Raw genomic sequence first — 25054 nt, 5'->3', positions numbered from 1 at the left:
TTAAAGCTTCCTTGTAGCTGGGACAACTTTTGTATATACTACAATACTTTGTTGACAAAGAGTCTAACCTACCTTAAGGTAAAATGATGCTTTAAAAGAATAAATACTGACAGGAAAAGCAACAGAACAAATTAAACCCCTTAAAATGAATGCACTTAATTCTGTATTGTTGATGATGCAACCCCACAAGGAAAGAATTACATTATGTGACTTGAAAACTCTCTATTTTGATTCTGTATTCCAAGGACAAACACCGAAATTGCATTTGGCAGTTTACTCTTAATCATACCATTGAAGTGACAATTTGGGAACTCATAAGAAAAAGATAAAAGAAGTAATTAGGTTAGGGTTTCTAACTGCATTCTTACTGTAGGAGAAAAGATATTTAAAATATTAAGTGGAGGATGATAATGTTGTTAGAACTAGAAATGTCCATGTGAACCTGTCTCCTGGTGAGGTTTGAGCAATGCCCAGCGTGTAGCCAGGAGCACCCCTCAGTGTCAGGTTATGGTCTTTAAATACCATTACAGGCACATGCCTGTAATCAGGAGGCTGAGATCTGAGGATTGTGGTTTGAAGCCAGCCCAGGCAGGACAATCCATGAGAAAAAAAAAGGCAGAAGTGGAGGCGTGGCTCAAATAGTAGAGTGCCAGCTTTGAGTGAAAAAGCCAAGCAAGAACTCAAGATCCTTCAAGCCCCAGTATTGGTGTACATGCTTATGTATCATGCACACAGAGAGAGACACACACACACACACACACAAACACAGATAAATAAATGCCAGTTGATACTAAGTGAAACCAATGCCCAGGAAGGAAGAGCTTGTTGAGGCAGACATGAGGATCCTTGGACATCTCGCTGTACCAGAAAGCCAAGATATCACAGATTAGTGTCTTATTTGTAAAAAGGCACAGGACAGGAAGAGCCGCCCAGGATAAAGTCACAGAAACTTGGGGCCTAAAATGGATGATGACTGCAGGTGTCTGAAACACACTGAATATGTAAAAATATACACTGAATAGATTAAGAATACACTGAATAGATAAAAACCTATGCTTCTTCAACAATACTCAGGGATGGAGGGAGCAGGACAAAAGGAATGAGAAATGTGTTTATTAGCAAGAGAAGTAACGAGTGGATCAATTTCTTACTGTGATAATTGCTAATTAAAGAAAAAAGAATTAAGTATTTATTCTGCCTTGTGGGACTGGGGGTAGGGGTACCTAAATAGAATTGGGGGTAAAGGAATTTCCCCCCACAGACTTCCAGTTATTAGATGAAGGAAGACTGAAAGTATGAGAACACTGTGTTTCTAATGTCCTAAGGAAACTGTTAATTCAGGTTTAAACGTGTGTGTGTGTGTGTGTGTGTGTGTGTGTGTGTGTGTGTGTGTGTGTGTGTGTCTGTGTCTGTGTGTGTGTGTGTGTATTAGGGGGCAGGAGATGATAATGCAGAAATAATGCTGTGGCTACTCCCTGATACTCATTTACCATACTTAAGGCTAGGTACGTGGGTCATGTCTGTAATCTTAGCTACTCAGGAGCTTGAGATGTGAAGGTCTCAGTTTGAAACCAGCTTGGGTAGGAACTTCTATAAGTCTGTGAGATTCCTATCTCCAGCAAAAAGCCAGAAGTGAAGCTATAGCTCAAGGAGTAGAACACTAGCCTTGAGTGAAAATGCTATGCAAGAGCACAAGGCTCTGAGTTCAAGCCTCAGTACCCTTGCACATGTGTGTACATCCACCCACATACAAAATAATTTAAAAAATGTAAATACAATTGATAACTGAGTGCTTCTCCAGACTACCTGAGCTGTAGTATCAAAATTTCTTTTGCTTTTCTTTCTTTGTTTTTTGACCAAGTTTGTTCCAAAATGCATGCAATAAATTCATGGACAAGGTGAGCTCTACTCCAACCATCCTTGTGCTGTTTGTGATTAGTCCACCCACAGGGGTCACACTTTGAAGAACTTGTATGGAGTCCCACAAGCGCCTGCTTAATGAAACTTCTGAACATGTGTGCAGGATTCCTCCCCTAAATTACGGCCAATTTCCAGGAGGGAGCTGTCTTACAACCCAGTACAAGTATGGTCATGAAAGTCACCAGGATTTTACTACACACCATAACTACTTTGGGACTTTACTACTGCTCGTAATGTAGCTCTTTATCTTCTTTTCCTGCCTTTATTAGGAGTTGGTAGAAATGTATGGCATTTATCTGTGCCAGTGGGTTCTCCCGAGGCATTGCCCCATGTCAGGCCCCCTGGCCCTCCCGTGCCTGCTCCATGCGTGGTGTCAGATCTAATGACCTCCTATGCTCTGCTCTGGATCTGTGGGATCTGTCCAGCTCTGCCCATTCTCCATTGCTCTATGCTGCCGCCTAGGCCTCTTAATACCCATGTTCCTCCCAGAAAGAGATCATATCTGCTTCTTCCTTCCCACAGGAAGCTCTGTTTCATCTGTCCACTGGCTCTGCCAGTCTAGAATAACACATGGAAAAGGATCAAACTGTAGAAACACTGGTGAGCAAATACTTGTTCTGTAATAACTTTTACCAAGCAATCATATCCTATTAGCATCCAATTCAGTAGGTCACCATGATAGAGAGATTTTCAAAGTCTGCCAACTGTACTATCAAATGGTGGGTGTTCCTGTGGAATCACTGAAGTCTGAAATTCTTGCTTTACCAATCCCTGTCTAATGTCATGTTTTCTGGTGTCATCTGTTGTCCCATCTCCAGTGTCCCAGATGACTCTCATCTCTGTCTCCCCAGTGGCCCTGAGTCCTGCCAGCCACCAAAGAGTCACTGTACCAGGATTACCTGCCCCTTGGTGGCAGGGCTCTGCCGAGAAGTACGACATACCTGCCCCTCCACAATCCATCTGGAGATGGCCGTCTTCCCGTCGTAGCCTGGTCGGAACTGAAGTGTGGCTGAGCGAGGGCTGATGTTGGAAATGACCAGGTTGGATGGAGCACCGGGAAGGTCTAGAGAAGAGAAGATGAAGGTGGAGAAGTGAACTCTGCCACAACCCATGGCAAGTATCTTCATGTCAGCAAAGAAGGCATTTCAGAATAATGGTGTACTATTAACAACAACAACATGTTTGTTTTCCAAACTGTGCAAGTTAAAAGCAGCATGGCTTCCCCAGATAACCCCAAATTGTTATTATTTTTATTTTTTGGTGGTGCTGGTGTTTAGACTCAGAGCCAGGTGCTCTACCACTTGAGCCATGACCACAGCTCTTCTTTCTGTTTTAGTTTTTTTTTTCTTCCAGATACAGCCTTGTGTTTTATTTCCCCAGGGCCAGCCTGGAACTGAGATTCTTTTACCTATAGTAAAAAAGGGCTTATAATCATACACCACTGCTCCTGGCTTACTTGTAGAGATGTGTTTTGTTAACTTTTTGTTCTGGTTAGCCTTGAAACACAATCCTCCCATCTATACCTCCCACATAGCTGGGATTACAGACATATGCCACTCTACCCTGTTCACAGTATAACTTTTACTTCAACCGGGTCATCTATCAGGCTACAGGCCATGTGAAGTGGCATGAATGTGATCCGGGCTCTCTGTGATACCAAGAATGAGTGTCTAGCTTCCTTCATATTTCCCATGGAGCACCAGAAGACATGGGGAGTGGAGGAGATGGAGGCATGTTCAAATCTCTGACTGCTTCAAGGTAGCATGACACAGCAGGTGTTCAGGTCTTGAGCCTTAGGTTTCTTGGGCCAGGTTTCCATGACAACCAAAGGCAGGTGACAGGGCAGAACTCTTTGTCTACTCTGCCTGACTTCAGTTGCTCTGGTAACCATACGAGGTAGAAGGTGGCCCCGTTATCTGTGATCTCCTATAGTCCAAGTCTATTCATGGCTAGAAGCCTGTCTGTGTAGTTTGCTCCCCAGGAACTTGTCCCACGTGGAAGTGTGACATAGTGTGTACCCAATGAGTCTTTATGTTAAATTGTGTAATGTGAATCATGCCAGAAAATGGGAACAGGATAAAATGAAGAAAAAAATTGCAATGTATGTGAGCCAGCCTGTTGCCTGCACCAAGCAGGTGTGAGGCTTCCTGACTTGCATTGTTGGGACCTACCCTTGTGGTACAATGAATCTACTCTGGTGATGGGCTCAGGATTGGCACACGCAGGGTCTCCAGGAGCTCAAGGGTCCTTTCACGTATGATTTAATGAATTTGAAGCAAGATATGTTTAAACGAAAGGACAAGTGACTCTTTTCTTTATATTCCTGGGCTCTCTGGATTCTTACAATGGCTCTTCAGTCTCTAATGGATGTAAACCTCAAGCACAGAAAGCAGTGGGGCCTCCCAGAAGGGATCTCATCACAGGATGTGGCATCCAGCTGAGACTCTGAATGCTCAGGATGTTTGCAGATGGCTCCCAGCTCCAGGAGATCTCCACTGCTCATGCAGTCTGCAGCTCCACCAAGGAGCTGCAGCCCAGCTCCAGGCCATTCCTGGTGTTGCCCAGAACACGGAGACTCAGGAGTACCTTCTGGAGTCCAGCAGGTCCATGTTCCTTCCTGGGGTGGAGCTTCCAAGCTACCCCAGGAAGACCCAGGCATGGTCACTGCTTCCACTGTTCACTTTCCTGGGTACATGCAGCCTTTCTGTTCATTGCTTGAAATAGGGCATTACTATATAGTCTGGGCTGGCCTAGAACTTATGATCCTCTTGTCTTTGCCTTCCAAGTTGTTTGGAGCACAGGTATGAAGCACCTTGCCCAGTTTCATGCAGTACTTTTTTTTCCCTTTTCCTCAGCAAGATAAAATTTACTTCTGTGTAGAAGGGCATGCCATCTGCAAGCGAGGACTCATGCAGTCATTTTTCACAAAGTAGACATAATGCCATCACCATTACCTCTATCCTGAAAGTACTAAGGATGTGTCAAACATATTTGTGCTTTGTGAAGTGGTTCTGCATACTTTAAATGTGTGTTATGGAAATGAGATACCTCCGTAGTGAAGAAATAAGAAGCTTTCTGTAAGACAAAGACTTAAGTCAATGCTGAGTTGCCTGAGTACAATGGTTCTCTATTGGTCCTGGGTGAACACCAGCATCCTGAGAACTTGGTCTAGGTAACCTCTGGAGCCTTGTCCCAGTTCCAACTACCAGACACTTGGAGTGGGGCCTGGCTGCTCTGTAACTAGGGTGTGCATGGCACTGCCTGGACACTGTCTTGAGGGAAAACAATGGCTGCTGTCTGTGGGTGGATAGAAAGGCTTGCTCAAAGCGCCCCCTGCTGGCGGGGAGGCATCCTGGCTTCACAGCACTACCATCAGCAAGTGAGGGTGGGGGTGGCATGGAGTCACCTGCTGCCTAATTCTCTCAGACTTCTTAACACTCCTGGGAAGGGGGCAGAACTTGCTGAGCTCAGCCCATCACACCCAGGTCAGGTTCTGTCCTCTTTCCATTCCTTACCAAACCTTTCTGTATCATTTTGTTATGTGCATCATAGGGTATCTCTTCTCCTCTCCCTCCTCCCTCCCTTTCTTCCCTCTCTCATCCTCCTTCCCTCTGGCTGTTGGCTATGGGTTCTTGGAGGTTGGGAACATCTGGGTTGTGAGAGAACACTGCGGCCTGTGCCATGCCCTTCTGGCCCCTCCAGCACATATCCTCCATGAACACCCTCTCAGGAGGGAAGGCAGGTGTCTGTGGATACGCTAGAAAGTGTGGTCCCCCTTCAACCCTCATGTGTCCTGGTAGGAGGCCAGCACCCTCCTCGTTTTGTTCTAGGCACTTAGTGGCTTCTACAGGAGAGGCCACCAACCTAAGTGCCAGCAATCTCTAGGGGTGAAAACTCCAATTAGAACATGAAAGTGACATCACAGTGCTTTGCCACATTTACTGACCTGGGGGCACCCCAGAAGAGATGGTGGACGATGTGGCCAGGCCGGCCCCTGCGGCTGTCATGGCAGCCACATCGATGGTGTAAGTGGTGAGGGACGACAGCCCTTTGATCTTGTACTCGTGGGTTGTGCTGTTGAGGGTGTGTGTGAGCCGAGAGTCATTCTTCCCATACACTTCCCAGGAAATCTGATAGCCTGAAAGAGAGAGTGGAGTCAAGACCTCCTCCAGGCCCAGGGCATAGGGCCCAGGGTGGTCCACCCTTCCATCATTTCAGCATTCCATCATTTGCAGAGGTCAGCTCTGCAGAATGGAGCCTGAGTACCCACAGAAACCTCAACATTGCTTTTTTGTTTTTGTACCAGTCCTGGGGCCTGGGTACTGTCCCTTAACTTCTTCATTAAAGGCTAGTGCTCTACCACTTGAGTCACAGCCCATTTCCAGGTGTTGGTAGTTAATTGGAGGTCAGAATCTCATGGACTTTCTTGCTTTCAATTGCAATCCTCAGATCTCAGCCTCCTGAGTAGCAGAATTACAGGAGCCACAGGCACCCTGCCTACATCGCCTGTATACCCTTGTGACCTGCCTTGAACCCACAGAGACATGGCTGCTATTTTGGTGACCTCAGAGGCTGCTGCACTGGGTGATGAACAAGACTGCCAGCCTGTTGTGCTCTGTTTGGTTTTTTTCTTGTCAAATTAAGTTGCATTCCACCAGCATTTCCATTTTTATAAGCGGCTATTTTCATTACCCAGGCCCCTGAATCCAGTGGCTTGCTCTGGGGTTGCAACTAATTTGTTGCAACTAAAAGTAGAAACACGTTCACTTTTTCCTTTATGAGATGATTGACAGGCCACTTTTCCAGTTTGCAAAGTGCTTTGCCTGGAAAACTTTATTTTTACCTGAGTGCATGAGTTTTGCTTCTAGCTCTGCCCTCCTCTCCCTACCCCCTCTTGGAATATCCTGTTTTCTTGCAAAATTTAATTTCTCCCAATTCTCTCCTCAGTCCAAGGGGTGGGGGGGTCTGGAGAGGGGGAGGCTCGTGATCACAATTTATTCAGCCTCAGATTCCACTGTGATTTGAGGCTTAGAGGGGAAAAAAAAGATCCAACTGGTGCCTGAATTAACCCCCTTGGAGAAGAGTTTATGTGATTAGACAAAGCTTAAAGTGTCTTTTAAAGAGAGAGATAGTGATGGAAGGAGCCCTTAGGTCCACAGGCGGAGGAAAACTGCTGAAACACTTGCTCACCCCTCTTTTCAGTCAATAAACTCGGGGCTACTGAGCAGCAGGACACATCTTTGCTGCTTTCTCATTCTGATGAAAATAATAAATAAAGTTAGAAAGCTATACTTGTAGGTGAACAGGAATTTGGAGGCAAGCATCTTGAGACTTTTTATACTGTAGAAAAAAAAATATGAATGTCAGAACTGTTCCCTCTCTGTCCATGGCTGTCACAGCTGCAGAGGTGCAGAAGGACCAGGAGGGAAGAAAGCCTCTGAGACCACCTGGTCACAGGGCTTCAGGCCACCAGGGCCCCTGGAAATCCAAGGCGGGCACAGTCAGGTGGGAGCCGCTCTGCTAGGGTCTTTGTTTCAGTGATATGGACCCTTCCCTTCCCTGCATAGGCTCCCTGCTGTCTCTCCAGCCTTGGGCCCTGGTCCCTGTTTCCTCCCCAAGGATCTGCCACACATCACTGTCCTGCAACCCTCATGCTGTACCCTGGCCATCCCCTCTTCCTCTTCCTTGGACCCTCCTTCCTCTTCTACCTAGTCTTTCTGCACGGATGGGAGGGAACTATGACCATGATGCTACCCAGCAGCTCTCTCCTGCCAGCTAACTTGAAATAATGGCACAATAATAAAACAATAATGGCACAATAATAAACCAAACATCTTTCAGGGCAGTGGAATGTACAGCTCAGCCCACAGAGTATTTGTGACATAGCTGGGAGTGTTCTAGGTACCTAGCATGGACAGGTCAGCAATCTGTACAACTGTATTCCTTTGACATTGGGATGTGGTTCTTTAGAACTTTCTAGAACTAAACAGGCCACTCCTGAACTCAGGCTCCTTCTCAATGCGAGGAAGTCCTCCTTCTAGGAGCCTTCTTTGTGACCTTCTTGGTAGGTCTGTAATCACCTCCCCTTGGTGAGCTCGGGGTGGGTGTGGGGGGGACTGTGTTTAATGTCACCACTTTACCTGCCAGGGCATTTATTTGTTTAGAGGCTGTTGTTCATGAATATGTACTAAACACAGCCTCTTATTATGTCAGCCCAGAGCCCCCACACAGCCGTCTTGGTGGGGTCTTCACTGTTGGCAGGCATTAGAATCCAAGTTGGTACTCATATGGCATGCCCGAGTTGTTTACAAATCCCAGCACAAAGCAAATGGACAACTACATAGGATGAGGTGCTCTGGAGGCCGCAAGACCACTGTGTGCAGAGACGGCATGCCAGCCCACATCTGCTGAGAGGGTGGCCTCTGATGCTCAAGAGTGTGCAGATGGGCAGAGTGGCAGGCACGCGGTGTGGGAGAAGACCTTCTCATGACTCACAGTGCTAGGGATGTGTATGAGGGGCCCTAGCAGCTCAGCGTGGCAGTGTTTTCTCCCGATTCTAGTGTGTGAGAGGAGAGGAGTCAGGAGGAGAGGCCGCCCTGAGCCTCCAGCCTGCAGTTCTACCTGCTCAGAACGGCTGCCTAACGGAGACTAACGACCAAGGGAGCTTCAGGAATAATTTTCTGTTGATCTGAAGTAAATTCTCTACAAGGGAGCAGTGCATCCAATCACAAGCTGTCCGTCCACATCCTGCCCCTCATAAATCAGAGTTTACTCAGGGAGAGTGCAGGAGGCTGGAATTTACAAGATAGCACAATGGGCAATTTATTCTTTTGGGGACCAGGTTGCTTCTGCTCCAAGCTCCCTAATTTGTTCCCACCCCAAATTAAACCAGGCCTGGGGTGTGGGCACTCCCTGTGGGCCTGGTATGAAGCATCCTTTCCAACATGGCTCCCTGAGCACTAGGCACCAGTGGGCCGGGCTCTCAGCTGCCTGCAGCAGCGCGTGGATGGTGGAGCCATCCAGTATCATTGCCTGGGCTGAGGCCAGGTAGTGGCAAGCACAGCTTTTCCTTTGCTAAGCTGGGTAAGTAAGACACATCAGCAAGTTGGGTGCTATGGCTCAGAAAGTAATTCAGAAGGCTGAGAACTGAAGAGCCGAGTTCAAAGCCAGCCAAGGGATAGGAGAGACTCATCTCCAATGAACCAGCAAAAAGCTGGAAGTGGAGGTGTGACTCAAGTGGTAGAGCACCAGTCTTGAGTGGAAAAAGCTAGGGGAGAGTATGAGGCCCTAAGTTCAAGTACCAGTACTGGCACCAAAGAGTAACAGAAGACCTACTTCAGACAGAGTGGACTTCCACAGGAGTAGCAGCATCTTCCATGGGAGATTCATGTGTTTGGGGTGCCACAGTCAGGCAGAGCCTCCAGAGTGGGGGTGCAGTACTGAGTACTGGCTCATGAGGAGATGCATGGGTGATGTCTGTCTTACAGCAGAGGTATCTAATCCCCCTCTCTAGGCCCTTCTCTGCAGAGCTTCTGGGGGACATGTGCCATGGACTCTGGGATACAGGTGTGTTTTCTAGTATGGACAGGAGTGGAAGGAAGTACAGGCCAGACCCCACCGCCTGGGGACAAACAATATGCCCTGGAGAAGAAGGGCTCTGACCAGGCTTTGGCTGCTGGCCAGTGGCAGCATAGTCATCTCTAGTCCAGGCCAGCAGAATCTAACTCAGCAGAGCCGCGGCTCCGAAAGGTCAAGTCTCACAATAAATAATAGATGGCTGCTTGTAACTATAGGTGTTTGTTTAAATAAAATACGAAAATGAGTTCATTAGGCCCCATTAGCTGGCGGGAACAGATGATCATAAATTGGAAGTATTGGCACCACATTCTAGCAGCGCAATGCTGGTTCACCTTGGCTGACATGCCGGTAATTTCTCCTCAAGCTTTAAAAACAAGGATTGCGTGTAGGTGCTCAGAAGGGGTGGGGCAGTTGAGGGGGAGACAGTCTGAGACAGAGGACCACAGCCTTCTGCTCAGGCTGTCCACCAAGGAATCTAAGTTAGGGTTCTAGAACATAGCAGAACATTTTTGAAAAGCCTTCTGGACAGAATTTCCTGCCTCTCTCACTCTGAAATCAATGCTAAGTGTGGCTCTAATTCAGCTCCTGGAATTGGCCCCCAGAGGTCTGAGCTGGGAAGGCTTTCCTTCCCAATGCTCCTGCTGCTACACTGATCCACCCCCTCACCACTCAGCTTTAGTTGTGTCTGGGTGGCGTAAAGCAATGTTAGCCTCAACTGGGTCCCTGGGTCCCCACTGTGTCTCTTTCCGCCCCACTTTGGCATAGTCCTTTTATACTAGGCACTGGGAAGCCCTTCTTATTTATGACATCTAGTTCTGACAGTGACCATTTCCAGTCCTGAATGGGACAGGGTTCCAAGTGGGCATTTCAAAATGTAAGCTTCTTGAAGGTAGGGCTCTTTAGGAAGGTTGAAAAGTTAGGGTTAGCCTGGCACCAGTGGCTCATGCCTGTATCTAGCTACTCAGGAGGCTGATATCCAGGATCTTGGTTCAAAAGCCAGCCTGGGCAGGAAAGTCTGTGAGACTCTTATCTCCAGTAAACCACCAGAAAACCAGAAGTGGCACTGTGGCTCAAGTGGTACAGCACTCGCATTGAGCTGAAGAGCTGAGGCACAGTGCCCAGACCCTGAGTTCAAGCCCCATGACTAGCAAAAAAAAAAAAAAAAAAAGGTAGGGTTAAAGTGGAATGCAAATGTGCACATCTGTAATCTTAGCACTCAGAAGGTAGAGATAGAAGTACTGCAGTTCCTGGGCAAAGAATGAAAGAACCTGTCTCCAAAACAAACTGAAAAGCTAAGTGGAAGTGGCTTACATAGTACTCGTAGCAAGTAGGCTAAGGTCTGGAGGATTATGGTTCAAAACCAGCAGAAAAGTCTGTGGATTCCCATCTCAAAACAAACAAAAAACTAGGAAAGAAGCAACAGCAAAAACCAACAGTCAGAAGCATGGTTCCAATAACAGGAGGCTGGCGTGCAAACAAAACCACTACCACCAACAACAAAGAACCTAAAAACAAAAGGACTGGGGGGCATAGCTCAAGTAGTAAATGGTAAAGTGCTTTTCAAGGTGGAAGCCAACTTCAAACCATAGCACTGGTTTGGAAAAAAAAAAAAAAGGAATTAAGCCAGGTGAGGCTGTGCATGCCTGTAATCTTAGCCCTCAGGAGGCTAAGGCAGGAGATCCTTGCCCTTCACTGTGTTATTTTCAAATGGCTCTTGGGTTGTTAGCACATAACCCCGATGGCCATGGGGACTTACTGAGCTGAGCTCAGATAATTCATTGGCCCAAAGCTTTGCGAAGCCCCCTTAGAACTGTGGCTGGGAGGAGGAGGCTCTTCTGGGTAGTGGGGGAGCACACGAGGGAGCATGAAGTCACAGTACATGCCCACAAGTCCTAGGGCTGCGGGCGCCACCTGCAGGCTGACCCGGGAAGGAGATGAGAAGGAGAATGCCCAGCTCTGAGGCTGCTGCTCCCATGGGGGAGATGGCCCATTCCCCTAAGTGAATCTGTGCTGCAGGCACACAGCAGGAAGACACCTCAGCCACTTCCCCCACAGGGCTGGGGCACTGGTCACATCAACAGTGTGAGTGCCCTTACGGGGATTCTCTTTCTCTGAAGGAGGGGAGGGTTCACCTGTGATGACGCCATTTCTCTCCAGGGGCTCCTGCCAGCTGACCTTGAGAGAGGTGTCCAGAATCTCTGTGAAGCTCAGATGTCCCACGGCTCCAGGTTCTACCAATTAAAAAAAGGACAGCTGTTAATCCAAGAGCCTGAATCTCTTTGATCAGTTCTATCTAGGAAAGGAAGTGGTGAGCCAGGCCTGGCAGAAAAGCTGTAGGAAACATCTGGAAGGAGATAGGAGGAACAAGGGACCTTAGAAATCTTAGCAATCATTCTGTAAATTGTTTTGCCTACCTTCCTCCTGGCCACACAGAGAAGTGAAGTGAGTGGCCACAAGAGATTCAGGCACAATCCGCCCTCTTTCTTCTTTATCCAAATCTAGCAGAACAACCACAGACTGCCCAGATCCTGGAAAGCAATCGTTTGGTGGCATGTCTCTGGCTAGGTGTTTGCAGCTATGGCTCTGGCTTGTGTGGGGTAACTGGGCTGTGGAAGCCAAAACAGAGCAAGCCCACAGCTCCAACTCAACCCCATTCCAGAGGGGCACAGCAAGGCTTTCTCTTCCCAGCTGCTTCCTGGAGCAGTCCTTCTGGGCAGGTACAGCAGAGTTGGCTTTGAGCTCTGGCTGGGGAATAGCTGTGAGATTCTACTAGCCTTAGTGTGCTTATCTGTGAAATGGGGGAAATGAATCTCTGCAAGGAAACCGTGAGAATAAAAATGAATGAAAACACGACTGTGTTAACATTCCCCTGGCATGGTAAAAATGCTAAGTATTACTACTGCTGTTGCTGCTGCTGTTGCTGCTGCTGCTACTACTACTACTACTACTATTCTAGAATCTTTTTCTGTTCAAAACTACCACTTGAGCCATAACTCCATTTCTGGCTTTTTGGTGGTTAACCGGAGACAAGAGTCTCAGACTTTCCTGCCCACGATCCTCAGATCTCAGCTTCCTCAAGAGTTAGGATTACAGGCATGAGCCACCAGCACCAGCTGATGATCGTTCATGACACATAATGATCATTATTATTAATGATCATTAATGTTCATTATGTGACATGAACAGCATCCAGTCATTGGATGATATGGCTATGTGTCAGATCAGATTTTTCCTACCTTAGAGACCTGAGAGGCCAAAACAGGAGTTACCGAAGCAAGACAGGCCCCAGTCAGTGGACACACAGTCATAAAGCATGGGCAAGGAGGATGGAGGCATCTCTTGCTTGCTACCCTGGACAGCACAACAGAAGTGAGGTACTTGTGGGCTAGACTTCACTTTCCTCCTGTTTAGGAGTCCAGGGTTATTTTTCTCCACCAAAGGAAGAATTACAAGAAAGGAAAAGTGAGAGCAGAGGCCAGGTTTATTTGAGAGTAATAGTGAGATGCCACAGAGAAACTGAGGTGAGCCTCTTAGCTATGGGTGGGTTGGTACAAATCCCCAAACAGGACTCCCAGCTGGGAGACTGCCTTAGGCGGTCTGAGGTATTTTCCACTTGCCTCCCAAGCAAGGAGAAGGAGGAAAAGGAGAAACAGGAGGATGAAGAGGAGGAGGAGGAAGAAGAAGAAGACAGATTTCTTTGTGTAAGGGAACAAGAAGAAGGCCTGGAAACTGGTAGCCTGATGTAGGCTTGTGGGGTCCCTCTTATTGCTCTTGGGTGAGTCTCAGCTGGTTGGGTCACTGTCCCCTTCACCCCAAGAGGAGGGGCACCTGTCCCCTGCTTTTATGGGAGAAGTTAGTTATCACTGCTTCCTAGTGCCTTGGGGAAGAGGAAGGAATGTTATCTTCAAACCCTGGGATGATCAGGGGGTGTCATCTACTTAGCTGCTCAATCTTTCTTCTTTCCCTCTCCCTCAGCTCCAGAAGTTTCTTACGGTGGAGGGGGGTAGGGGAAGAGGGTGTCAGGAAGTCTGTGACCCAGAGGTGACAGGTGAGGGAAGGAGGGACATGCCCCAGCTGCCGAGATGCCTTCACAGTGGCCACAGCTGTGGGGTCTGAGGGATCAGAAGACAAAGGAAGGGGTGGGGAGGGCCTGGGGAGGCAACACCTCAGGTTCTCTGCTTCCCTGTCTTCCTTTGGAGCCTGCTGCCTTGCTTCTCTGGACCGCCCATGCTGTCCCTTAACCCTTTCAGGAACAACTTCCTAAACAGAGGCCAGGAAGACAGAACTGGCAGTTCAAAGGCAGTGTTGGAGCTGAAAGGGAAAAGAAGCACCCCCCCCGCCCCTGGAGAGACAGAGCACCCATGGGGGAGCACCTGTTTGGGAGCAGCTAGCTGCTAGTAAGGTGCAGAGCCAGGGCTGCCTGTGAGCTGGCTGGGGAAAGCCCCAGCAGTCATCTCTGTGGTATGGTCAGTGTGCTGCTGACCCTGCAGGGCAGTGAGGTCTCCCAGACTCTTCCAGGTCCCCTTCTGGTCCTTATTGGCCTTATTCGCCCAGCTGGCAGATTTTCAAGTGAATTCTATACCCAGTTCCCAATTCATACTTGGACAAAGCCTTCTAACACAACTTTTGATTTTTTTTAAAAAAATAAATAAAATGTTAACAGCCTCAGAAAGCACACTCGCTTGGGTGAAGCCTGTGAAAGTCTTTATGGATGAGCTCAAACACTCTGACAAACGCCACTTTTCTCGCGTGGAAGACAGTAAAATAGGCCGCTGTCAGGCCCGTCTCGTCCTCCCCCAACCGTGAGCGCCCAGAAAGACATTCTGACAGGTTTTTGAACTGACTTGTTCTCTTTCGATCGATGGAGTAGCAAAGAAAGCTTTCTGCGGCTTTTATATTCTCCGTGCTTCTGCTTCCTGGACTGCTGCCACATATGCTGTGTCCTCCAGCTCTGGCAATGGCTAGGCTTCGATTTATAACCTGTTACTGGCCCCTCCCCCCCCACGCCTGCATTTCCCCTGGGGCTTTGGGAGAAGAGGCCTTCTGACAGGTTGGGTGAGCTGCAAATTCCACTTTTATGAGGGTTCTGTCCTTCCTTCTAAACAGAATGAACAGGCTGCCTGCCTATGAAAAACACTGTGGTCAGTGAGGAAATTCAACAAAGATAGCATGGCTTCCAGTTTTGTCTGATGGGGCTCACAAAAAATTGGTGACTGAAAAGCAGATGCCACAATAAAATAAACATATTTTTTTTAATGAACTCACTGAACATTCATCAAGAGGGAACACATTGGGGGCTGCCAAGCCTCAACAAATTCAAAGGAGCGGAAATCAGACAAGGTGTATTCTTTGATCTTCATGGAATCAGAATGGCAATCAATAGCAGAAAGAATTAAAAACAAATCTTCACACACAGGGAAATGTGCTGGTGCACTTCTAAGGAATCCACCAATATACACAGAACTGAATGGAAGCAATGGTCCAAAATGTGGAAATCCGTGGTGCAGGCAAGGCAGCAGAGAGAGTGAAATGTGTAGCACCAAATGTGTACATTGGGCATAAGTGCAGGTCTCATACCAATAATCCAAAGGTCTATGTCAAAAAATGAGGAAAACAAGAGAAAAATAAATTCAAAACATGCAGAGGGAAGCTAATCATAAAGTCCAGAAATCGATGAAATTGAAAAGGAAACAACAGAGAAATTAAATGTTCTCTGAGGAATACAAAGGTCCAAAAGAAGGAAGACATAGGCCACTAATGTCAAGCATATATCAGAGAATGTCTGTATAGCTTCTGTAGTCATTAAAAACATAATAAGGAGCCAGGTGCTGGTGGCTCATGCCTGTTATCCCAACTATTCAAGAGAGTGAGATCTGAGGATGGAGATTTAAAGCCAGCCTGGGCAGGAAAGTCCGCACTCTTAACTACAATTAACCACCAAAAAGGCTGGAAGTGGAGTAGTAGAGCACTAGCCTTGAGCAAAAGAGTTCAGAGACAGTGCCCTGGCTCCAAGTTCAAGATCCAGGACTGGCACACATGTACATGTGTACAAACATATATACACACATACAGACAGACGTAATAAGGGATTTTTAGGAACAAATTTACAGTCCTAAATCAAAACTCTTACAGGAACACTTCCTTATAAATCACACACTGTTAACATTCAATCAAGATAAAACAATCTTAATAATCCTATAAGTACTAAAGACATTATACTTATAAATAAACACCTCCCAAAAGAAATCTCCAGGTTCAGGGAGTTTCACTGGAAAATTCTACCAAACATTAAAATGAGTAAATGACACCATTTTTCCTTGAAAACAGAGGAGGAGAAAATGCTTCCAAACGTATCTTACCACGTGAGTATTGCCTCAGTAAACCAAAGACACCACCGAAAAAGAAAAACAGATGAATCTCTCCCATGAATGTAGATCTAAAAATTCACCATAAAATACCAGCTAAGTGAATCCAACAGCATATAAAAAGAATTATACACTGTGACCAAGTGGGATTTATTCCAAGTACACAAAGCTGGTTCAACATTTCAAAATCAATCAATGTAATCCAACATATCAACAAGGTAAGAAGGAAAACCTACATGGCCACATCAACCGAGACAGTAAGTAAAAGCACGTTAAAAAACAAGTCCAACATCTATTCTCAACACAGTTCTCACCAGAGAACAGACTGGAGGGAGACCTAAGGTAGGTGAAGAACATCTCCATAAACCATCCCACCTCAGAGCAAAGAAACTGAGGAGACTGAAGAAACAGGCAAGAATGGAGACTCTGCCCACGCCAACACTATAGTGGAAACTCAGACACTGTAGATGAAGGAAGGGAGGAAACAGAGGCAGGGCTTCCAGATTGTAAGACAGGGAAGATGGAAAGGTAAGGGTGCAGAAGAGGAGCTCCAAGGATCTCTTGGACATGTTGTGGTGACAGAAATGTACACATGCAACAAAGGATAGAGCCAAATTCGCAGGCATGCATAGATGAGAGCAAAAGGAAGCAGTCGGGTGTGATGCTATGTCACAGTTTTGCAAGCGCTTCCCTTGGGAGAAATGGGCAAAGTGTGTATGTTCACACTAGTGTTGATTCCTACAACTGCCTAGGAATCTATAACTATCTCAGTTAAAATCTTCTGGTGGTCCCCCATGTGGCGGTGTATGTCTGTAACCCCAGCATTCACAAGGCTGAGGAAGCCTAGGCTACATAGTGAGTTTTAGACCAGCTACCTCAACATAAGCACATTAACCAACCGAGCAACCAACCAACCAACTAATCAACAAAGCAAAATGCTCAGCTAAACACAAGTCAGATGGAGTTGAGGCACAGAGGAATCAGGCTGGAACAGGGGTGGGACTGGGGAAAGTAAGGCAGCTTGTCCTGGGTGGCCCTGACCTCTGCAATGCCTTCTGCCTCCCTCTAAGATCTGGAAGTCAGCACAGATGAGCACAGGTGGCTGAGCAGCACTGCAGCCACCACACAGTGACCAGGGAAGCCCTGTGTGCCTTCATGCACCCAAACTACAACGCCTCTTATAAAGGGAGTACACACTCATGGTACAAGTTAGACTACTGAGAAAGATTAAACATGCTTTTTAAAAGGCCCCACAGTCATACTACATAGTAATTCTCAAAACCACATACAATATTAAAAAAATTGTACTGGGGTTTTGAACTTACGGCTTTGTGCTTATTAATCAAGTGCTCTACCACTTGAGCCATGCTCCAGGACCTTTTTGCTTTTATTTTTCAGATGGTTCTTGAGCTTTTGTCCGGATCAGCTTTGCGCTCCACCTGGATTACAGATGCGTACCATCATGCTCACTGTGTTCCCACCACATTTCTGGTGAGGGTGGGGGAGTGGGAGGGACCTGGCTGGTCTCAAACTGTGAAATCCCAGCTTGGCTCCACAAATAGCTTGGATTACAGGTGTGAGTCACTACAGCCATCCCAAATACAAATATATTTGGATAAAATTTGGATCTTAGATAGCTTTGAAGACTTTTCCCCCCCACCACATTGAAGCCATTTTCCCTCAAAAAAATTTTTTTTTGTTGGTCATGGGGCTTGAACTCTGGGCCTGGGCACTGTCTCTCAGCTCTTCAGCTCAAGGCAAGCACTCTACCAATCTAGCCACAGCGCCATGTTCGGTTTTCTGGTGGTTTATTGGAGATAGGAGTCTCACAGACTTTCCTGCCCAGGCTGGCTTTGAACTGAGATCTTCAGATCTCAGCCTCCTGAGTAGCTAGGATTATAGGTGTGAGCCACTGGTGCCCGGCTTCCCTCAAATTTTTGTTTTGTTTTGTTTTGTTTTTTTGATTGGTCGTGAACTCTGGGCCTGGGCGCTGTTCCTGTGCTCTTCAGCTCAAGGCGAGCACTCTATCGCTTGAGCCACAGTGCCACTTCCAGTTTTCTAGTGGTTTATTGGAGATAAGAGTCTCACAGACTTTCCTTCCTGGGCTGGCTTTGAACTGTGATCCTCAGATCTCAGCCTCCTGAGTAGCTAGGATTACAAGCACAAGCCACCAGCGCCCAGCCTCCCTCAAATTTTTGATATTCAAAAAAGCTTTAAAAATAAGTACAAAACATTGATCACATTGCCATTCTGTAATTTTTTTTGTACTCTCCCCATTTGGGACATATGAATGCTTTCTCCTTTTGATGACATTTCAGGTAATTGTAATGCGCTTCCTTGAGTGTATGGGCGATGCTTTTTCTCAGAATAACCGTGTCTCTGTCACATCAGTTGGGCTGAGAGCAGAACAGACGCTGGTGTGAATCAACTTCAAGGGCAGAAGGCAGAGTCAAAGTCAGGGGGCTGGGAAGAACCAGGGTGCAAGTGCAGTGCTGCTGGGTAGGACAGAAGACAAGTGGGCCAAGAGGCAGCAAGGGAGTTGAGGGGGTCAGAAGTCAAAATCTGGGTGGCCAATGAGCTCAGCAAGACCAAAGGAGTGGCCACAGGGAAGGACTAGCCCTCCTTCCCTGTCTCCAGAGTGCCCCCATCCTGCCAAGGTGCCTTCCTTCCACATTCCACGGGCCTCCTTCCAGCGAGTACTGCCAATGCTATTCAGAGCCTGCAGATTGCGAGCACTCTGAGACACAGGGCTTCCTATGCCAGCTTTGCCCTGCCTGGTGTGGAAAGGCCTCAGGGTGAGATTCACATAGAGAGATACTCACTGTCCTCATGGGTCCACACCAGCTGGGGTGTGCTTGGTGGCCCATCTCCAGGGGTGGTGAAACACAGGACGGACGTGAAGTAGGCCGTGAACTTCTTCAAGTTCGTAATATGCCCATGGTGGATGCCATGGAAGTCCGGCGCGATGGTGACCACGGTGACAGCCTCGGGGACATCTACCGGCCAGGCTAGAAGCTAGGACAGAATTGGGTGGGGGCAGGGAGGAGAGACATCTTTTTAAATCACATTTCTCCACTCTAGTCTGTATTGGAATTTGATTTTTGCTGGTAGTGTAACATCTTTAAAGAAAATACAGTCATAATTAAAAAGTTCATAAGGGCTGGGAAGGTGGCTCAGTGGTAGAGCGCTTGCCTTGCATGTCTGAGGCCCTGGGTTCGATTCCTCAGCACCACATAAGCAAAAGAAAAAAGCCGGAAGTGGCGCTGTGGCTCAAGTGGTCGAGCGCTAGCCTTGAGCTGAAGAGCTGAGGGATAGCACCCAGGCTCAGAGTTCAGGCCCCACGACCGGATTCCCCCCCGCCCCCAAAAAAAGTTCATAAATCCGACATCTTTGAATCTTACTTCAAAAAGGTCGAGTTTAAAAGATATCTTGGAGATTCATATATACCTATGTTTTTATATACATTTATCTAAATAAAATAGCTACTTTAAACACACACGGGAATGATGCTTGCTCTCTTAAACTTTGGATGGCATAAAACTTTGCAGATTTTTTTTTAAAGATGTTAACAGTTCACGTATTATTTTTAACTGTGAGACAACAAAGATGATATCATCTCCTTATCTGACTAAATCAGTATCAGGACAGGAATACAAATATGACATCTACTCTGACTCAAAAAAGCTCTAGTAACAATCAGTTCCACCACTTATCATTTATACCACCCTAGTTTCCTGAAAAGGATTTTTAGGAGATCGTCAGCAATTTCAAAGAAAGAAAGCACATATACCCATTCCAGGAAAAGTCGCTTTCATGAGCTGGCAATATTATGTACATGAGAGTTCTAATTCTGTGGACACCCTACATCTCTAAGACTAATTAGCCAGCAGACTGGGAGACACACAGCACATCCATGCTGATCAGAGTGACAACTGAGCCATCAAATAAACGCGGTGGTCTCACTAATCAGCCCTGGCAGGAGACTCAAGGGGGCGGGACATCTGGTTTGATCAGTATGCTTTTTTTCCTTCAAAACAGCTTCTGAATTTAGATACCTCCAAGTGGGGGGTGGGGGTGGGGAGGGAAGAGCCATATTTCTATGAAAGGCTATCTTTAAAGCTCAAATGATGCAAGGATTTGAGGGCCCTATTTGTGAAGGCTTCCTCGAGTTGTCTGTTATGAGAGATTGGTGAGCATGTCTTGTGCATTGATGGCAGAGACTCCCAACTCTGACCCGAAGTTGATTTAAAAAAAAGAGAAATCACATTTTGGAATTTATAAGCAAGTCCATCTTGCAAGGACTCTGAGTTGGAGCCGGTCCTCGAAATCAGCTTGCTTTGGGAGCTCCCTCATCCACTGTGAACACCCTTGCCCTTGGTTCTGGGGGTTGGGGGGTGCTCTACTCAGGGGTCAGCCTTGTAGGAATAAGTGGGCTGGACATCTGCTGGACATCTGGGGATTGGGGGTGCTCTACTCAGGGGTCAGCCTTCTAGGAATAAGTAGGCTGGACATCTGCTGGACATATGCTAGAGTCCCCTGGGGTTTTCAGGCCATGTCTCATGAGAAACTGGTCTTTTGTGTCTGAGCTCTCCTCCTGTTGACTGATCATTTTGAGCTTCTCAACCAAGGACAGGACGATAAACAGTGACCTCACAAGGTCAAGACTGCATTTGGTGCCCTGGCTTCTTGATGGAGGGAGGGGAGGGGAGCGAATGGGAGAGGAGGGGGGGGTGGCCACATGGCATACTCAGTATAGCCCACAAGAGCCACCCTGGAGCTCCAGCCCCAGCCCAGGTACCTTGTATCCTTGGTTGATGCCGTTGATGAACTGCTGTGGGGGAGGGTTCCACAGGAACTGAACAGTGGTAGAGTTCACAGCTTCAGCCTGCACGTTCTGTGGGGGCGCTGTGGGCACTGTTCCAGGGTGGTCATTGAAGACAGTAAAACAAATGGCAGGAGGCCCGGTGGGGAGGAGAGACGAAAAAGAAACCCTTAGCTGCCACTCACGATTCACAGGCAATTATAGCACCAAAAACGGAAGGGTGATGGATGTTTTGGGAGCTAATAGTGGCATTACAAAGCAAGAGAATTGGGCTATTTCTCATTTTCTGGTGTGAAGAGAGTTAGTTCTTGAATGCAGAGAAGAAAACTGGCCTGGAACCATCTTCTCATCCCAAATGAGGCTATCCCAGAGATCCAAGATGAACAGCACAAGCAGAATCTTTCTCCAGGTATTTGTTTTTGGTGCCAATCTGGGGCTGTTCCTTAGCTTTTTCACTTAAGACTGAGCTATGGCTCCACTTCTCTTTCTCTCTCTAGTACTTTTCCCAGTTTCCCAGTACTGAGAGCAAGACATGTTCACCTATACTTCCATTATCCAAATCTTCCTCCCCTCTCTTTTTCCTTCCTCCCTTCTCCCTCCCTTCTCTTTTTATTTTTTCCAGTGCTGGGGATAGAATCCAAGCCTTGAACATGCTAGGCAAGCATTTTATATATAAACCAAATAAAACTTCCTTCCTTCATACATAAGTAACTAGTGCCCCCAAATTGCTTTTGCTGTTGGGCACGGACTCCTTACTTGAGCCCACAAATTAACTGTGTGTGTGTGTGTGTGTGTGTGTGTGTGTGTGTGTGTGTGTGTGTGTGTGTGTGTGTGTGTGTGTGTGTGTGTGTGTGTGTGTGTGTGTGTGTGTGCATGCTAATGCATGCCAGTGCTGGGCCTTGAACTTAGGACCTGGGCACTGTTCTTTAGCTTTTGTGTTCAAGGCTGGCACTCAAACATTTGAGCCACAGTTCCATTTTTGGCTTTTTGGTGGTTAATTGGAGATAAGAGTTTCACAGACTTTCCATCCCAGGGTGGCTGAGGAGTAAGAATTACAAGCATGAGCCATTGGTGTCCAGCTATGAATTAACTAAAATCAGGACAAAAGCGAGGCATTCCAGCTCCATTTTGTATCTATGTCCTCTGCCCTGAGTTACTCTCTTTGGCAGTAACTTTGCAGCCATATTAGAAGCCAGAAAGGTATGGATAGGAGATAACACCACCTGCTAGGTGTCAGTGAGTAACAAGGACCCACCTGGCAAATCCTGAGACCATGGACTGTCTGGACCCTGGTCACTGGAACATGTCTGTGACCAGAATTATTTATCCATACGTCTTTTTTCTTGCCCCCAGTTCTTTGTCTACTTAAACCTATAGTTCATGTTTGTATCCTGAAAATGGCTGAAGACGTCCAGAGATGCTGTCTTCCCATGGCTGCCATGGAATAAATAAATCTCCTTTCTCTGCCCTTTACAGTGTCTCTTTATTTGGTGTATAGGGGTGAGTAGCCAGACCTGATGAGGAACTTATGGAAGTTGAGCCTGGAAGTCTTAAACTCTGCACACACACACATACACACATACACTTGTTTATTTGGAAACTCAATTTCTCTTTGTTCAAAAGATACAATGATTCTGGGTGTTCTCAGTGTTTCTTTCTTTCACTGAATGCTGCAGAATCCAGTGGGACACTTACTCTCAAGAGAGAATTGTTCTAGGAGATCTGTTCCTGGCTCCTAGGGGAGACACCCCTGACAGGTGTGGGAGGTGGTGAGCAGATGGGGTGTGGGAAAGAAGGGCACTGGGTGGGTCTCCTTGGGGATGGACAAACATGCCAACCCAGGGGCTGGTCCATGTATATGGTAAACAATGGAAAAACTGGAAAATTTCTGGAAAAGGTAGTGGTGTCCCAGGTTAGCCTTTCAAGAACAACCCAAGAGGACTGTAAAGAGGGGCTAGCCCTTTAGTTGGGCCATTATCCTTTGTAGGATTGTTTTGGTTCTTCGGGGGCTTATTTCTAATGGTGAGACACAAAGCCCAAAGGAGACAGACTATGGCTTCAGGTAGAGAACGACAGACAAGGTTCTCCTGCCAGGTCACACAGGGGAGTAGACCATGGTCCTGTGTGAAACCGCTGTACTTCCCATGGCTCGCTTCCTCTGGCCTCAATACATCAAGCAGAGATGGAACAATGCAGGAATCATGATGCGCCTCCCATCTACTCTTTTAACACCTCCTTCCTTCCAAGCTGCTGTTGACCATGGCCCTGTCCTCCCCCATTTCTTCCCAAGTTATCAGGAGCACTGTCCAACCTCCCTTTGTGGGTTAACAATGGCCACAGGGGAGACTTGTACCTAGGATGTAGAAAGGGGAGGGGAGGGGGGAGGAGAAGAGAGAAAAGGGGAAGGAGAGGGCGAGAATGGCCAGCAAGCATCTAGGTGAGGAAAGCACAACTCACAAGCTCAATGACCACTCAAGGCTGAGTGTGGGCCAGTGGCAGCAGAGAGATTCTGGGTGCTGTAGACACAAAGAAAGGAGACTGTGCAAACAGAGGATGCAGAGTATTTTGCTAGAGAATCCCACCAAGCATTTGCAGAATAATTAAACACATGCTCTGTCATCACCCTGAAACCCGTCAGGAAAAAAAAAAAGAATCTTATCAAAAGGAAAAGAAACATTCAGCCCACTCTTCCTCATGAATACAAGTTCCAAACACACACAACAAAATAATTAGGAAATCAGAGTCAGCAGTATGTAAAAATCATTATTCGGATCAAGCAGGTCTTATCTTACGAATGCAAGGCTGGTCCAATATTTGAATATCAATCATGTAAAGCACTGTATCAACACAATAAAGAAAAATGAACTCAATTATCTGATAGGTTCTGAAAAAGGGATTTCATAAATTTAAAAATGCAATCATAATTAAAAAAAATCAAAAAGTAGGAATTTAAAGAACTTCACAAGACGAGGGATGTGGCTCAAGTGGTAGAGTTCTTGCCTAGTACGTACAAAGCCCTGAGTACTGCCTCTCTGAATATAATGGTGGCAATAATGAACAATAAGAAATGAAATAAAACAACTTCATAAACTTGATAAAAGGCATCTATAAGGTATTTATGAATGATACTTCATTCAAGGGGATGGGCTGAGTACTGTCCCTGACATCAGGGACAAGCCACAGGCATCGTTCTCACCATTCCTATTCTGGAAGCCTGAACCAAAGAAAAAGAAAAAGCAAACAGATTGAAAAATGAAGGGAGTGTGGGGGCGGGGTTTGCTCCTAATTTACAGACAATATGATTGGTTTCTAGCACTCAATGTCCCAGAATAAAGAGAAGTTTAGTAAGATCACTGGATAGAAGATCAAAACACAAAAATCAATTATATGCCCCAACACAGGCAATAAGCAATTGGAAATTGACATTTAAAAATCAGTACCAGTTAAAGGAGCAATAAAAACATGAAATAAATATAAAACTTAACAATGCGCAAGATCTATATTCTGAAAAACTACAGAACACTAAAGAAAGAAATCAAAGTCCTAATTAAGTGATAAGTTGCAGTGGATTAGTGGGGTTTTAAGAGAATGCAGTAGACAGACTTAACCTGTATGGTAGATGCAATCCAATCAGAATCGCAGTTAGATATGAATACTGTACACATGGAAATGGTGATTAAAATTGTATTCAAAAACAAAGTAACTACAATAGCCAACATAGCTTTGAAAAAGAGAAAGGATAAACTTTAAAGACTAACTACAAATATACAGTCACTAAAACAGTACAGCTGTAAAACAGATACATTGATCACTGACATAGACGAAGGAAATCACTCACATGTCTCTCTGCTGGTTTCCAATAAAAGCAGCTCTTTCAACTAACCATGCTGGAAAAATTGGATACCCATACACAAAGTAATAAAGAGAATCCAGATCGGTACCTCATGCCACACGTGAAAACTTACACTGGAGCAGAGGCTTCAAATGCAAACCTACAACCATAAAACCACATGCTGATCCCAGGATTCTCTGCCCCACCACAGCCCAGAACAACAAAGCCAGGGGCGGAAACTTCTCAAACCATAAACCCAAAGAACCCTTTTCTACCTTTAATCTGGGTTTTCCTCAGGAATCTTGTTACAGTGATGAAAAGCTGACTGACAAAGAGCCACATTCTCTGGGACTGAGGAGGAATTTGTCACCTTCTTTGTGACTTCACACCAGAATGATTTCACCAGATCCTAACCCTTTTACTGCAATCGTGTTGAATAGTCTAAAATAAGATACAGAGCATATGCTCTAATACATATACATATAGATCTAGATAGTAATTTTCTAAAGTTTCAAGAGGCCATCTGTGGCTTTGCTT

The 25054-nt window shown here is 46.3% G+C and overlaps 1 protein-coding gene across 3 annotated transcripts in view; it reads right to left on the bottom strand.

Moving 5' to 3' along the window:
- The window catches only part of Sdk1 (sidekick cell adhesion molecule 1), an 824227-nt gene that overhangs the window by 136011 nt on the left and 663162 nt on the right, over positions 1-25054 (bottom strand). For all 3 annotated transcript variants that reach the window (XM_070033470.1, XM_070033473.1, XM_070033471.1), the window contains exons 18-22: positions 20662-20777; positions 18686-18878; positions 11631-11729; positions 5867-6058; positions 2862-2983 (exon numbers count right to left, since the gene is read on the bottom strand). In XM_070033470.1, the coding sequence (XP_069889571.1) occupies positions 2862-2983; positions 5867-6058; positions 11631-11729; positions 18686-18878; positions 20662-20777 (722 nt within the window). The remainder of the gene's footprint in view (positions 1-2861; positions 2984-5866; positions 6059-11630; positions 11730-18685; positions 18879-20661; positions 20778-25054) is intronic.

Source organism: Dipodomys merriami, unplaced genomic scaffold (genome assembly GCF_024711535.1).
Source record: "Dipodomys merriami isolate MVZ:Mamm:240054 unplaced genomic scaffold, mDipMer1.0.p SCAF_22, whole genome shotgun sequence".
NCBI classification, from domain to species: domain Eukaryota; kingdom Metazoa; phylum Chordata; class Mammalia; order Rodentia; family Heteromyidae; genus Dipodomys; species Dipodomys merriami.
This window is presented reverse-complemented; position numbering and strand designations above follow the sequence as displayed.